Genomic DNA, 17,804 nt, shown 5'->3' on the forward strand with positions numbered 1-17,804 from the left:
CAAGTGTCTGGTATATCCGACGACGTCGTGATATACGGACCGACACTTGAAGAACATAACAAAAGGCTGACGAGCGTATTTAGCAGACTAAGAGAAAATAATTTGAAACTCCAACCAGACAAGTGTGAATTCTACGGAAAAAAGTATTATTCTAGGACACATAATTACAGAAAACGGAATACAACCAGATCCAGCAAAAATAAACGCAGTAAGAAACTACCCGACGCCAAAAAGTAAAGATATACAAGTTTATAGGTCTGGCAGGATATTACCGGAAATTCATAGAAAATTTTTCGAAAATCGCAAACCACTAACAAAACTGACAAAAAAGGGAGAAAATTCGAATGGGGAATAGAACAGCAGAACGCATTCGAAATATTAAAAGAAAGCTAACGACAGCTCCGGTGTTAAGTTACCCGGACTTCACGAGACAGTTCCTGGTAACAACAGATGCCTCGGATTATGCAATCGGAGCAATACTATCACAGGGAACGGTCGGAGAAGACAAGCCGATCGCTTATGCCAGCAGAATTCTAAATAAAGCGGAGCGAAATTATAGCACAACGGAAAAGAACTCTAGCAATAGTATGGGCGGTAAAACATTTCCGACCATACGTATACGGAACATTCATGATAATAACGGATCACAAACCATTAACATGGTTATTCAACGTAAATGATCCGGGCTCAAGACTGATACGCTGGAGACTAAAACTAAAAGAATACACATATCAGATAGTGCACAAAGACGGAAAAAAACACAAACGCTGATGCACTAAAGAAACCCGATCGAAGAAACCGAAATAAATAAAATAGAGAACAAAACAAAAATATTCTGAAGAAGAAAAATGGAAATATTAAAAAGAATACGACTGCCCATTGGGAGGACACCAGGGTGTGAAACGTACAATAAATAGAATAAAACTCAACCATAATTGGCCAGGCATGAACAAAGAAGTGGAAGAATACATCAGTAAATGTGAAAATGCCAAAAGAACTAAGCAGAAAACGAAAATGCCAATGGTAATAACCGACACGCCGGAAAAGCCATTCGAAAAATGCGCACTCGACATCGTAGGACCATTAACAGTAACAAACGCAGGAAATAAATACATCCTAACATTTCAAGATGCCTTAACGAAATTAGCAAGGCAATATCAGTAGCAAATCAAGAAGCAGCAACCGTGGCGAAAGCATTCGCAACAAAAATAATTTTCGAACATGGAATTCCGAAAAAGTACTAACGGATCAAGGAACAAACTTTGTAAGCGAAATGTTCAAAAACATATGCAAATTATTGAAAATCGAGAAAATACAAACAACGGCATATCATCCGGAAAGCAATGGGGCGCTAGAGAGATCACATCGAACTCTAGCAGAATACCTAAGACATTATATAAACGGAGACCAAACCGATTGGGACGAGTGGGTACCGTATGCGATGTTCGCATATAATACGACACCGCACACAGCAACGGGATACACGCCGTTTGAATTAGTGTACGGGCACCAAGCCACACTGCCGACGGCACTGGCGACGGCACCAAGAAAAACATACACGTACGACGATTACGCGCAGGAACTAAGGGAACGATTACGCGCGTCAAATACAATCGCGAAAGAACATTTAAAAGGAGAGAAAGAAAAATCGAAAACAAACTTCGATAAGAAAACAAGGGAAAGAAAATTCAAAATAGGAGATCAAGTCCTATTGCACGATGAAACAGTGAGAAGAGGAAGATCAAAGAAATTAGAAGCACAATGGATAGGGCCGTACACGGTAATAGAAAAATGCGGAGAAGTAAATTACAAAATAAAAGGAGGCAGAAGAAGCATAAGAGTGCATGCAAACAGATTAAAAGCATTTGTAGAGCACTAACAAAAAAAAAAAATTTTCACTCACCAGAATGCATTGGGTAGACGGCGCGATGTTCGCCGTCCGGACGATCCTCAACCACGATTCAAAAGTTCGGCAAGTGAGCCGGTAAACCCGCGACCGAACAGAGGTATATCGCCCAATTGACACTGAAACAGCGGAGCGCCATAAACTTCCCGCCGGCAGGTGGTACAAGACACCCACCGGCGAGAAGACTCGCAACGTCAAAAAGGACATCCACAGATGAACTATAGAAAATAAAAACAGATGAGTAAAAACAAAAGAGTTCCCGAAGAAATAGAGAAAAACTCAAACACGTACGACATTATAAAAAATTTTCTGTACAGCGAGAAGGCAACTGACAGACTGACAGAACGGACAACGAGGCTAAGAGACAAATCCGACTCGATATAAAAATGCATATTAAAATTTCAAGAAGTGCAACGCGAAACCGCGCGAACACAGCAGAGAAAAGTTATAAAGACTTACCTCGTATCATAATACACGTCGTCCCACGAAGAACACACACGCACATAACAGATAACACACGCGAAAAGAAATAGAAATTAAAATACGCAGAAACCGCGAAAAATCAACTAAGAAAATCATCTTTCAGAATAATAATCACCGTGACGCTGGGCGCAAGCGAAAACCGCCGGAGATAAGCTCACCGTACACGGTAACGCAGTTCGTACATGAACCCGGACTCTACTACGAAAACGTGGGACAACTGCAACTATCAGACGCGTCGTGGAAATTAGTAAAATAACTAAAACACAAAATTAAAAGCGCAATATGAAAACTACAAGAACGGGTAGACGGAGAAAAAGCGTGCGAAACATATAGCGGAGAATTACTTAAGGATAAATGTGTACTTAGCAGAAACAGTACGATCCCAAAACGAAAAACTAATAACAGCGATAGAATTATTAACAACATATGAGGCACAAAAAACAAAGCGAGGATTATTAGACTAATAGGAACAATAAGTAAAAACTATTCGGAACAATGGACGCGGACGACGAAAAAGTAATAAGCGAACAGTTAGAAATACTAACGAAAAGACAGCAAACGTTACAACATGTAGCAAAAATCAATTAAAAGTAATAAATAGTTCGATTGGTCACATACAGGAATTAGAGGAAACAATAAAGTACCAGAAAGAACGCGACGAAGCTATTAAGCAAAAAAGTAGACGGGATATCGGACAAGTAGAAATGACGGAACATTTCTACATATTAAGAATGTTAATAACAGATCTATTAACGCAAGAGACAATGGAATTTATAGCACAAACGAAATTGGGAATAAAAACACGCGAATGTTACCGGTTAATAAAATAATCAAAGAATTAAAAGAAGCAACCGCGCACCTAGAAGAAGGGACGTATTTCCCCTTTAGAATCAATACAAAAAATTGGAACGCGATAGAAAAATATGCGGAAATAAGCGCATATAGTGACGAGCAATGATAGTCACAATAATAAGATTCCCGATAGTAGACGATGCAAGGTACGAATTAAAAAGAGTAACACCGTTTCCTGTATTAGACAAATCGAACGAGAACGTATTTAAAATAATAGAAATAGAAAATGAATACATAGCAGTAGATAAGACAATAATACTTAACATTAAAAAGAGGATATCAAGCAATGCGCAAATAACAATAATATATATATATGCGAACAAAGCCTCCCGGTATACCATACCAGGGCAAGCGCACCGTGCGAGGTAAGAGCGATTACCGAGCCAGCAAAAGCCGGACACGCGTAACGCGAGAAGTTGCATCACGGGCAACAGTCTGGATAGCAGTAAGCGAACCACAAGAGTGGATATACTCCACAACGAAAGAGCAAACAATAGAAATTCAATGTAGACATAGACCGAGTAAAAAATTAGAAATAAATAGAACAGGAATAGTAAAATTAAGAACAGCTTGTAAACTAACAACGACAGAAATGACAATAAAAACAAGAAACACGATAGGAGAAAGCAAAATAAACGACACGTACCGACATATAATCTAACAAACATAGAAACAGACATAATTGAAAACCGACCCAATAATAAAGAAAATAGAAGAAATAAGCCGCGACAAGGTAATAAAAAACCCGAATGAATTAAATAAATTAGGGATAGAATTAAATAGAATGGATAAGCAATTAGACGGGAAATGTAATATTAACAAATAGAATAATCATGTATACAACGGGCACAAGCGCCACAATAATAGCTATAATAGCGATTATAGTACTAGCAATAGTAATAGTAAAACTGTACAAAGAGAAAAAGAATAAAGTAACCGAACAAATAATCCTACCCAGCGAAATAAAAAGAAGAAAAAAGAAAGAAACGCCGAGTGTAAAAACACCACGACCAACGGTGATACAATTGTAAGTAGGATAAGAGAACATATTGTAAGGAAGAAAATATTGAGGTGTATAAACACACTCAACTTCTTCCCTAGGGGAGGGATGTTCCCAAACCCCGTTACAACACGAAACATGACGCAGGGCATTTCGGCATAAGTATCTCAATTAATAACCTCGAGGATGCAAGATCAGCAAACCTCCTTAAGAAATTAAATAATAAGAAACAAGAGAAACACGCGAGAACTTATTGCCGAAATCGCTGAGTTGCATTCGCCGAACAACCGAAGTTCGGCATTGCAACCCGATGACGCCAAGGCCCTGCGTCACTATTAAATAACCGCGAACCGTCACGGACGGGTAGTCGCATCTGAGTCCGTGCCGTAAACTGAGAGCGTGAGATAACCAAAGTTCGGTCGCGGCATGTAAGAGGAGACCCGCGGAGCCGAAGACGCGTGACAACGCGAGGACGTGCGCCGAACCGACCAAAAGGGAAACAGGAAGATAGAAAAAGTAACAACGCAACTTAATAAAAATCTAAGTCTTTATTAAAAACTACTACTTTCGCCCTCCCTCACGGATCCCGAAGACCCCGTGCACCGGCCCCGGTGCAACAATTTTTATGAGATTTCCCGATGAGAGCAGTTATACTGATACCGATAAAGAAAATTGTAAAAGTATACTCATGGCAACGAATGCACATAAACGTACTCACAATTCTCAAAATCAAGTAAAGAGTAACAAGGGTCACAAATATAAGAATATAATCGCTCCTGTGCTGAGTAAAAAAATTGGACAAGGTATACCATACGCTGTAACATTAAACAATAATAAAATCGATTATGTTGATTGGGATGATCCAAACGAGCTCGAGTAGATCATTCGATTGCTTGAAGCCTCACGTTACGCGTGGGCCATAACGCTCACACAATGAGATTTTATCAATTATTGACGAACTCTGCGAAGTGGGGCTTATTATAAATTAATGTATGCATACACATTTAATCATTTGATATCGAAATGCCGATTAACAAGTTTGGAACATTGCTTAAAGATGGTGGAGGAAGTAATACTAATCAACATTATCGATATAATGCGTTAGTTAGAAATTACGTGCGCGATAACGCTCTATGTGTAACATCCACCGATTACGACGCGCGATCACGCAAAATTAAGCATGTAGCTGAACATTTGGACGATGATGATGCTGTCAACAAACAATATGTTCAACAAAATTTACAGATTTTAAAGAATGAAATTGTGGAACTTTATAATAATAATGTTCAACAGAATGTGCAGAATTTAAAAGATCAACTAAATGAATTGAATAAGAAAATAGAAATACTACAGAGTAGTCTACAGGTTGTGGTAAACACGCTTCGCAATAAATTTATTCGCAGTGAACAGAATTAAACAGCTGCCGTTGCCGTTGCCGTTGTCGCTGCCGTTGCTGCCATTGCCGTTGCCATTGCCGTTGCCGTTGGTGTTGCCATTGCCGTTATCGTTAAAATTGCTTTTAATAGTGCCGTTGCTATTAAAAAATGTCAAAGAAAATAAGCTCAGAAAAACTACAATTGGTAAACGAATTGCATACACCAGCGAGAAGAAATTTTTCTCGAAGGCGTGTCATAGTGCGCGGGTATGATGACTTGTGGCAAGCTGATGTAGTCGAGATGCGTCCATACACACGTGTCAACCAAGGTTACCACTACATATTCACCGTTATCGATGTGCTGAGCAAGCATGCATGGGCTGTACCATTAAAGACAAAAAGCGGTATCGAAGTTGCAACAGCGATTGCAAAGATCTTTCGCAATAATAAAAGATGTCCAAATAATCTTCAAACTGATAAAGGAAAAGAATTTTACAACGCAAACGTACAAAAACTCTTAAAAAAACATAATATTAACCATTATTCTACATACACTGTAATGAAAGCGTCAGTTGTCGAACGATTTAATCGAACGCTTAAAAACGCTATGTGGAAAATGTTTACACTCAATGGAAATTATAAATGGCTTGATTCACTGCAGCAGCTTGTTTTGATTATAATATGCGAAACATCGAACTATTGGTATACGACCTGTCGATGTTACCCCTGCAAACGCAGGCAAACTCTTGGCAACGGTCTACAGCCGCATAAAGATTGCTGCTCCAGCACGGTTTAAAACTGGTGATTCAGTACGTGTTAGCAAATTCAAAACAATATTTGAAAAAGGCTATACACCAAATTGGACTACGGAAGTATTTACAATCGTCAAAGTGCAAAAAACTAATCCTGTGACATACTTGTTGGAGGATTCTTGTGGAAAACCTATCGCTGGAGGATTCTATGAACAGGAATTGCTTCACGTAAATAATCCTGATGTATATCTTGTTGAAAAAGTGTTACGAAAACAAGGAAATAATGTTTATGTAAAGTGGCTGGGATTTAATAATTCACATAACTCATGGATATGCAAGAATAACGTTTTATAAGAATTTTATATAATTAAAAATAATTTTTTATTTACAATATATAATGTATAATGTATAATGTATAATGTATAATATATATAAAAAAAATTTTTTTACAACGGTATTTTATAATGCCCCCATGGTAATGTTTCAATAGAATCCTGTATAATATATCGTTTATCATCATATGGACTTAAAGGTTTTTTCCTCACGTATACACTTCGTGCAGCTTAGATCTTATACATGTTTGCTGACGCGTCATTTCTATTTCCTCCTTCAAGCATCGTGTGTAATCATCAAACGTTATCTTCTTGGCGACAACATTACTCTTAACACCTTTAATCTTTTTTGTATCTTTTTTACCATCTACTCGTAATGCATACATTTTTGCTCGAAGTCCAATAAATTCAGTCATGATCGCTCCATTGTTTTCATCTTTCATCAAACCTGGTACTTTTTTATTGACTTGTGGAATACCATACACATTGTCACAAGCGTAATCACTTGTATCAAATCTATTAATATCACGTTTCATAATCTCATAAACGTCTTCGCACTCTATATGATATATAAGACTGTCTGTGTCAGTATACATAATTTTACATTTATTTTGATAAAGAGGTTGCATGTACTCATGATGAAATTCATATAAACATGTTTTAGATATGTCCAGAATGCACATTCCAACATAGATCGGTTTATTAAATTTCACTTCAAGTTTACGCATTTCAATCGCTACCAGATTTTCGGCGAAAATGCTACGACTATGAAAATTCGGTTTCGAGATCAATGCCTCAGCACCAAATCTGCCCTCCCAATGTGTTACGAGCCTTACATCAACATGATTACGCACGTTCTCCATAGTTTTTCCAAATACTGCATTATTCATTAATTTATACAAGTTTTTTCAAAATCATTTTTGCAAGCGTTCTAAATTTGGTATTAAGTTCTATATAAACACGTAGCCATGGGGATTGTTTAAATTGTAATATGCGATGTATTTTTGTAAGATGCAGTCCATGATTAATACATTGCTGTAAATTGCGATAATGAATGATGTAACGCTTCTTATCATATAAGGTTGCGAGAAGCTTGTCCTGCCGCTTACCGGGTGGCTTATCGCGCGTTGGACAGAATGGCAGGTCGGCATGCGCATCATGTAAACGTTGTGAATACTCTAAATCAACCTCGAAAATATAACCATTGGGTGAGTCTAGTGGCACACTCATCACATCGAAATTAGAAACATTGTCAACCCATTGAAAATCGGCATATGGTAGCGGTTGACACATCGCCCATCCATACAAATTATTAACATCAAAATACATTAAATATGTTGATGATTTTGATGAATCATATGACTGCATATATTTATTATTGGCACATGCATATCTGCTTGAGCATTGACTTAAACCGCCGTATACCACGTTCAATAAACATAACCATATCAATGTCAGTAAGAAGTTCAAATTTTACACCCGTGTGTTTTAACATCGCGTCCCACGTAAAACCTGGTAAGGTGTAATAATATGCGGGATCAAGTTTGTAACTCACTATACAGCTGTCTCTAAAGTTTTCAAATATGTCGGCTAATAACAAGACATCAGTTTTTAAATACAGATCACTGTATACTCCGAGCGTTTGAATTGAGAATCGTTGCCAGATATCTATAGCGTGTGCATAATCATTTTCGGATACTGTATCATCAGTCAATGAGCTGTAAAATGATTCATGTGGAGGCAAACATACCTCTTCCAATTTTTCAATACTGTCAACATATTCATATGGAAAGACTCCTTTACGTGTTAATAAATCAAAATTTTCATTAGTTAGATTAGAAAATTCATATCGCGACACTCGCAATTTATCTTTACTTAGAAATGATGCTAACTTCTCAAGACTTGTATTTAGAAATTTAAATGAATCAATAAACCTTAATTTTATACAATTATTTCTATTATCGGTGGTGCTTTTAACATTTTTTGTAAATGATATATATTTCTCTTTCGTTATGGGAAGCAGTTCTATAGTTCCTTCATAGGCAGTTGCAATTTCTTTGATAATAAAATGTGCATCGTAACCCGATAAATTATGAAAAACTATGGGAATACAATTCGAATCCATATAATTTATATTACAATTTGAATGTGCTGGTCCTCTATATCGACCGGTTAAGTGACAGTGATCGCGGACTCGTATGTCATCTGATACAAATGGTTTTTCACATATGTGACAATGTGTAGCTTTGTTAAAATTTTCCAACTCGTCTTGTGTAAAATCAGCCATGGGTACATTAGCTGATAAAATTGTTTTTACATTATGCGCTAAATTTTTAAGTTCCTCGGCGAACCATGCGACACAGTTATTACCACGATTAAACCGATACATTGATAGCGACTTGTTGTATTAACAGCATACATAATACCCTATGCTAAAAACCTTATGATGTTGGCGTGCGCATGTAGATGTGGTGGAGTCAGCATTCGTTTTTTCTAGGGTACATTCCAAATCGGCATATACCACAAATGGAACTCGTTCTTTTCTAGTATAGTTGTCAAAACTTAACCATTTTTTTTCATCACATGGTAATATAATTGCGCACTCATTAATTTTTCCACAATCTACGCTGTGTACCATTAATCTTTCACTCGAACTAAAGTAATGTAAGCATCTGGAATAAAGAATATAAATGCATAAAAATTTTTTTATTGTATAAAAGAAAAAAACATTTTTTACTTACATTTTATACTTACCGATCACAAAAATATTTCTTACTCTTTGTTTTACTAAGCTGTGAACTTATAAGACGTGATAAATTTTTTATCAATGAAAAATGTCCAACATCATTATCTCGCTGTGTGTACAACAAATGAATGTGTCTCTCTCGTACTTTATCTGTGAGTTGTATTGGTAGAATTTTTTTCTTCTCAATCGTATATATGTTGATGGAAATATTATTAAGATTTTCAAATTTTTTAACATGTTTCATAGTTATTGGAAACTCAATACCTTCAAGATTTAACACTGTTGCATAATGTGGATATGATATTATTCGATCCACATGTTTCTCGGCTGGGTATAGAGCGGCTACCACTGACCATGCGAAACATGCATTGTCAGCAGATTGTATATTTATCACAGCTCTTTTCATTTTAATTTCCTGTGGTAATATCACATGGCACCCAGCATGTAATGAATTGTGTTTATTTACATTTATCATCAAATTATGTATACGCGACAGTGCCCACCCGCTGTCACGTTCTTGAAATTCGTCCAAGGATGTGAGAATAGGCTCGATAATGCGTGACTCATACCACTCTTGTAGATCACTTGAACGAAAGAGTTCACCGTTTTTTGTACACACACTTTTATTTGCAGTTTTATTGTTAGCTACAAATTCACCATTAAATACAACATTAATTTTTATATTGTTATGTTTATGCATAACATTTTGCACATGTTTTAATACAATGTCTCGCGCATCTTCCAGAAATTTGTGAGGCTCGATATAGTTTGAATTAATTACCACACCAGTTAATATGCGGCTTTCAAAAGCTGTGTCAATTTCACGCCATCGAAGTCCTTTATTCTTTGTATTATGTCCAGCACCCACATGAATAAAACGTTGTTTTGTTAAATCTCTTAAACTTTCGATACGTGCAATACATGCAACTAGTGATTGCTTCGCACCGATTGATAATCTTGCACGTTTATTTCGCCCCTGGTCCTCCAATAATTCGATGTATTCTTCACATTGCTGATTCCATGCATTAAATTCTTCTAAAGTCAATCGATCTGCTTGCGTTGTCAACTGTTGCTCTCGTCGATCCATTTTATTCTCGAGATTTCAATATGTTAAATGATAAAATGTGATGTATGCTCCACAGTTTTATATGTGGTATATGACAAACTGCTACGTTTACATTTTTAAGTAAGTTCAATGAATTCATAGCGATTATGTCAGCATTTTAAGTATTAACCTTCATAACGATGGAGAACAGATGAAACACTGGAAGCCGCCTGATAATTTTATATTTTTTAATGTTAGCAGTTTTGCACGTGCATATTGTGATAAGTGACATACATGTGGCGTCTACAAATTTTTTGCTTAGTATTTTTTTTCAACACATGTGTATAGCGGCGCCTACAAATTTGCGCTTCTGATGCAATCTTCATAACATTATTACCTATATAAAATCACTGTTTTTTTCATTTAAAACTAAACGCTTGTAATCCACACCATTGTCTGAGATAACTGGCACGTGCGGCGCCTGCAAATCTTGCATTTCCAATGCAATGCAGTAGCACGTGTGGTGCCCGCAAATCTTACATTTCTGATGCAATCTTTATGATATCATTTTTTATTTTAAGACTAATGCTTGTGATCCCCACTATTACCTACAAATGTGATCTATATAAATACCATCGGGTGACAGTTCACTAAATTTATATTTTGTGTTAAGAGAATATGGCTGATTTAAATGCTGTAAATGACAATGGAGAATTAATGGATTTATCTGATGAGGATGATATTGGATTGCCCAACGATAGTGATTATATGAGTGATCAAAGTGAAGATCTCGAAGATTGTATTTCTCGAAAAATAGATTCGCCACAACTTTTCGCGCTTAATGGACGTACTAAACATTGTATGTTGTCTTTTTATTATTGCACACCTAGTGAAGCTATTGCAGTATGTGCACCATGTATGATTAATTTAGCTGATGTGGGTGGGCCAATGATTGCCATTCGCAAACATGAAATTGATACTCAAAACGCATTATGCGGTAGATCATGTGGTAATTGTGGACTTCCAATATATATGATAATTTCATGCAACATGTGTCCTGTGTGTGTTGCCTAGGAACAAAAACTTACACAATTTGAAGATTTAATCCCCCCACTTAATTGATGCATTTCTTATTAGTGGTGGGGATATATATATAAAAAATCTTGGAACAATTATATCACATTAAATGTAACACGCGCATCAAACTGATCTGTTATTACCGTTCTTAATGTGATGGATTTTTACGTGCCAACTAATACAAATATGGAATTTAATGTGCCAGCTAATACTACATCATATGAGTGTAATATGAATTATTACACGCCAGCTAATGCATCTAGCACATCATGTGTAAATAATGAGTGAGTATTAATTTTTTTAACTAAAAAATTTTTTTAATAAAAACTTTATATGGTCATTTTTGTTTTTACACTAGCTCATCTAAAGATCGTGCAATCCGTATTCTATGTAAGCAATATGCATTGACGGCTACGAGTTATAAATATTTAGAAATTGGTGTTAATGTTGGAACACCTAGTTATGTGGAAATTATTATTGGCGATAATCGAGGATTGGAAATGCCGCTATCTCTCGAGGCTTGGAAATCACTCTGCGAGTATCGTGCAAACATTTTAAGTTTGCTCCACAACGATTTTAAAAATCCTCAAGACTTCGTGTACCTCGGTGCGTTGACAGCCAGACTACGCAACTTTAATGGCATGGATGTCTTGCGGTTTGAATCAGCTGGCAAATGCTTAATGATGATGGAATCGACATTTCTTAAAATAATTGATCTTGATGAGTGTATTACATTGGCGTTTAATAATTTAACATCTTTTCTTAAAATAATTGATTCAAAATTTGTACGATTTGCTAGCATCGCTTCCACTGCTAAAACTCGTGACGAGGTTGTAAGCGCGATACATGCTAGCGATTGCTATGATGGGAATCAAATTGTTGATTGTGAGCTGCTAGCTCTAGTATTCGGAGCGCGAAAGTAATATTATATTATATTATATTATATTATATTATATTATATTAAAACATTTTTTATTGCCATCAAAATATACAAATAATATTATATTTTATAATAAATATATAATTTAAATGTTTATATTAAAAAATTTTTTATTGTTGCATTTTTTTCCTCCAATATCCATGAACTACTGATTGATCTCATACATATTTCTTTAAAAACTCGGAATTAAATGTAAAAAGATTTGCATAAGTATATGTCACATTTTCGAGATACATCTTTTAAATGAAATAATTTCTTAATCTCTCATTGCGTGATAGAATGCATCTTAAGTTTCAAACGTGCTAAATGCTGTAAAAGATTCTCACGAGTATATGTCACACCTTCGGGACTGCTGTTGATAAAAAAATGCTTTCGTTTTTACTTTCTGACTGTCTGCAGTGAGCTCGTAGCTGTTACCTGTCAGTCGCATGCTGATTTTTTCAAGTGCAACACGTATATTAAAAAAATTAGATGGATAAAAAGTGCTCGTCGTTGGTACACATTCTCGCGCGCCGCGAGTTGGGGCATCGTACCCCGTTTAGTGCGGGTGATGTGTGGTGTGGCGCACACCAAAAAAACAATTTAGCGCAATTAAATTTTATTATGATAACCGCATACGCGGTGAGTGTGAACGCGGGGAAACGTTAACTTTTATAGGACCCCGTTCTATACCCGAAAATCCCGTGGGTGGTGAGTGCGGCTACGTCGTGGACAAAAGACTAAATCTGTGCACCCACGGGAAACGATTCGCTTTCGTCGACAGCGAATTGCCGTCGGTAAAAAAAATGCGGCAAAACTAAAAACGTAAGTTTTTAATATCAATTATTTATATTTTATATAAAAATTTGGGGAACGTGTGGGTGGGTTGACGTGAATGGTAGCTGCTAGTGCGGGGTGTTGTGAGAGGGAATAAACACGGTTCCAGGTGAGGACGGGGGGAAAAATCATGAGAGCGGGAGAGGTAGGTGGAAGAGACGGGGGTATGAATGGGTGACAGATACCCCCCCCCCCGGTCTCTTCCCACCTACGGCTACCTCTCCCCGCGCTCCTCTCATCACGGATTTTTTTCCCCGTCCCCTCGCCTCCCTCAACGCTCCTGGGTTAGAACCCGTGTTTATTTCCTACTAATTGTAAACAGGTATTACAACCACCTCCGCAATCCCCAGACTTAAATCCTATCGAACATGTTTGGGATGAATTAGATCGCAGAGTTCGTCAAACAACAATAAGCTCAATAGACGAATTAAAAAAACGTTTAAAAGATGAATGGGCGAAAATTTGTGTAGAATACTTAAAGAAATTAATTTCCTCTGTTCCCACGCGGTTACAACATGTAATTCAGCAAAAGGGGTACCCTACCAAATATTAAATTTTTATTTCTTTTAGTTTGTAAGCTCTTTTTTTATAGTTTGTAAGTTATTCTTTTAGTGTCCGAATAATTTTGTGAGGTACAAACTTGTCGTTTTGCGGTATTTGCGCTATTATTTAAATAATAAAAAATAATAATAATTAAATTTTTAAAGCGATAATTATTATTAAAATTACTTGTCACAATTATATCTCGTCCATTGTAAATGCACGTACATACGAGCGCACACATCTTTTTCTCTTTGCAAAATTGAAATTAAGAATATTAACGTGTTTACTCTCATGTGTACCCGCATAATTTTTATAAATAATTATTTTAATTCACCCGCAAGATTTATCTGTGACTCTGAATGCTTAAAACTTAAATCGCGTGAGAATAAACTTTCGCACGGCATTAGATCAGTCGCCAATTCTAGGAACGCATAGTTTCGCGATATCTAACAATAACATTCAGAGCTGCAGGTTTAAATCGCACCGCTATCAACGCTAGGGGGACCGAAACCCCCCACATTAATAAACAGTACATGTACGAAGAATTCCATACGATTTCTCCGCCGCTAACCGCGTCATACCGAAAATCTAAGACGCAAAAGGCCCCCTTCCCTGTCGTCTAATGCAAGGGATGCTAGACCTATATAAGCGGGCCCGCGGCCCGAGCGAGCGTTCAGTCTTTTCAAAAATCCACGAACGTGTAATTGCGGAAGCTACCCGAGGGTCACGAAGCCGCTGTAACCTAATCACGCTGCGTCTGTCTGGACCAACCAACCGATTTGTAAAGGCGCCGTGTCTTCTTTTTAATAAACTCAAAGTAAGTTGATTAAATTTTGAAATAATTCTTCCCATTTCTAAACTCGATCCTCTTAATATTAAGAAAAATAGATGTAACTAATTATTGGTACATCTACAAGCCTTAGGGGCTTAAAGAGAACGATTAAAGCGTAAAAGTTAATATTGGCCGCTAAGTCGTTTTTCTCTTCCTCCTTTGTATTAAACCATATCTTTGTTTCCTAATAAATTATCAAACCGATTGCTCAAAAGTGCAGATTTGTTTTTCCGCTGCGAAGCTTGCATTACGACCTGAGGGTTGTCTGCAGTACTCGCCATCTCAAAATACAAATCCTCGCATTTTGCAAATTGGATCCCTCCCATTCCTCAATATTTGCTTAATAGTATAGATTTGTTGTTTCGCTGCGAAATGTGCATCACGACCTGAGGGTTGTCTGCAATTACTCGCCATCTTAATTAACGAATCTTAACTTTTCGCAAATCAAGCCTTTCCTATTTCAATCATTAATTGCTCAACAGTGCAGGTTCGATTTTCGCTGCAAACAGTGCATCACGACCAAAGAGTCGTCTGCAATACTCGCCATCTTAAATACGAATCCTGGCATTTCGCAATTTAATTTCCTTCTCCTTACAATCGTCTGTATCTCAATATACCACGATTCCACTTTTCCTTAAAATTGTCTGCAAGCATGTGCATAATCGAAACGCAGATGCACAATTGCATTACGATCTGAAGGATTGTCTGCAAATACGTGCAACTCAACCTCGATCTGCACACTTCTGCATTACAATTCCCCTTCTCTCCAATTGTCTGCGAGTAATGTGCTTAATTAGTATTTTGACGCATAGCCGCACCACGATCTGAACGGTCGTCTGCGATTCATGCAATTCAAAGACAATAGGCATACCTTCCGCATCACAATTCTTCTTTCTTATCCCATAAAATCATTTGCTTAATAATGCAAGCTCGATGAAAATCGTCTGCATTTACGCATTATGATTCTAGATGGTATGGAGGAAAAAATATAGAGGCGGAAAGAAAAGGCGCGAAAGGGCGGAGATTTATCGGCGTTTGAGGTATCTCATCGCCGCAGAGAAGGAGGCCGCCAACCATCCTTCAAGTTCTCCCCCTCCCAGCTCGTTCGGGGCACCCGAGAAGACCGCCCCGAAAGACCCGCAGCCTGGGCCATCGAAGCCCAGAGGCCCTAGAATTCTTACCATTCAAAAGGGCCATTTTATTACTGTCCACCGCCCTCCCCGAATAATCGAAACTATCGACCTTACTACTTCCGACACTGAAGTGGAAGTCCTGGGCGAAAATCCTCCCAAAACAATAGACCGATTATTTAATAAAATAATTAGCAATTGTACACCTAAAGAGAATAAAAGCTAAGATAAAAAGATCTATTCTTGTAACTTCCTACGATAAGGCAGAAACGGCTCTTGCCATCCCGGGGTATAATCGGTGCATGCAGATTGCCCCTTAAACTAAAGAAGAGCAACTCCAACCTAGACCCTAGGGTACCTAGAGTGGAGAATTAAATATCGACGCTCTGGTCCTTTTCACTATTTCCCTAGAACTCCCTAAATCTATAAGCCGAGAGGTCACACAGTACTCCTTTTTCTTAATCAAAAATTTAAAAATTTGGGGTTAACTTCACAGACATACAAAATAGAGTACATCAGAAAAACGAGAACAATTTGAAAATTTAGTAGATTTTTGTACAATATATTGTACAATGGAAAGTTTAACTTGATGTCATATATAATATGCAGAAAATCTACTATATTACAATGTACAGTCATTGACAGAAAGGTTGCAACACTTGAAGTTAGGGACACGATTTTAGAAATAGAAATTTGATGTGAACCACTGCATTCGCTTATGCGGCGCTTCACACATATCAAGCTGATGTTTTTTTTCTCAAGAAATTCTTAATATTTATAATAAATTTTAATAATAATTAGAATAAATTTAACTAAAAACATTTAATACATAAATTTTAACATTAACACATTTAAAAAATAACATAAACATTAATATAACATTAAACATAAAACATAACATAACATAACATTTAACATATAACATTAAACATTTAACATAATAAAAATATATTATAAACAATTTTAATACATTAACATTAATTTAATTAAAAATAAATACAACGGATGGCTTTTATTGCACTCATACTCTTTCATACTGCATTCAATATCCATTTACTCATATAATTAACCAGTCGTTCAATCGAGAGTTGTCATTCATTCATTCATTCATCACGCAAACATGTGTTTAATAACGCGTAGCAGATCCATTCTTTCTATCACTTCATTCAATCTTTGGAGCATAGAATCAACTAAACTTTGGAAAAGTTGTGGTTTTGTGCGGAGACCTTCCCATTGCTCTAACTGTTAGATATGTTATCTGAGTCAACTCAAAAGAGGACAATCGCAAGCGCATTTGTTTCATTTTTGCCGCAAAGATTTCGATACGTATTGAAATCTTTGCGGCAAAAATGAAACGAATGCGCTCGCGATTGTCTCCTTCTGAGTTGACTCAGATTACATCTTTATAAACACCGTCGCCGCCGCGGCCGACCCCTAAGTTGCTTAGAGCTCATTCGCCGAACCCGCTCGCCAATCATTATTATTCGATTCGGCTACTTTCTGCAGAAAAATAAACAATGCCATCGCCGCGCCCAACCCATACAGTAACCGGCATAATAAAGTGACCAGCACATATTGTACATCTAAATATTTTAAAACTAATATTTTTAATAAAAGTAGGATGCTATTATCGGGTTTTTCTGAAAGGATTAGTGTCTCATCAAAGGTTTGTTACAAAAAATAGATGAGTATTTGCAGTAACAAAAACTTATAAGTTTATTTTAACAAAACAAGCATTTTCATGTATGAAAAAAAAAGTAACCGCTTTAGAATTTGTAGTATTTTTATTTAACCATTATGTGTAAACGCAATGTAACGCGCTTAAAGTATAAACAAGACGTCGACCTGCGACTAACGTCTTTGTTTACATGTCGAACAAAGCGCAGTAGTACATAGAAAGGTAGTGAACATGGCTGGTCGACAAATTTCTTATCAGGTTCGGAAGTTGATTATCAATGATTGTGAACGCGGTATT

General features: G+C 36.8%; 2 protein-coding genes across 2 annotated transcripts; both read right to left on the minus strand.

Moving 5' to 3' along the window:
* Positions 1-6,909: 6,909 nt before the first annotated feature.
* On the minus strand, positions 6,910-7,594 carry LOC139110391 (uncharacterized). The gene has a single exon (XM_070670147.1). It carries the CDS (start codon positions 7,588-7,590, stop codon positions 6,910-6,912), a length of 681 nt encoding a protein of 226 aa, XP_070526248.1. The 5' UTR covers positions 7,591-7,594.
* A 1,653-nt stretch (positions 7,595-9,247) lies between these two features.
* Positions 9,248-10,723, minus strand: LOC139110387 (uncharacterized). The gene has a single exon (XM_070670142.1). It carries the CDS (start codon positions 10,531-10,533, stop codon positions 9,451-9,453), a length of 1,083 nt encoding a protein of 360 aa, XP_070526243.1. The 5' UTR covers positions 10,534-10,723; the 3' UTR covers positions 9,248-9,450.
* Positions 10,724-17,804: the final 7,081 nt, after the last annotated feature.

Source organism: Cardiocondyla obscurior, linkage group LG20 (genome assembly GCF_019399895.1).
Source record: "Cardiocondyla obscurior isolate alpha-2009 linkage group LG20, Cobs3.1, whole genome shotgun sequence".
Classification (NCBI taxonomy): Eukaryota; Metazoa; Arthropoda; class Insecta; order Hymenoptera; family Formicidae; genus Cardiocondyla; species Cardiocondyla obscurior.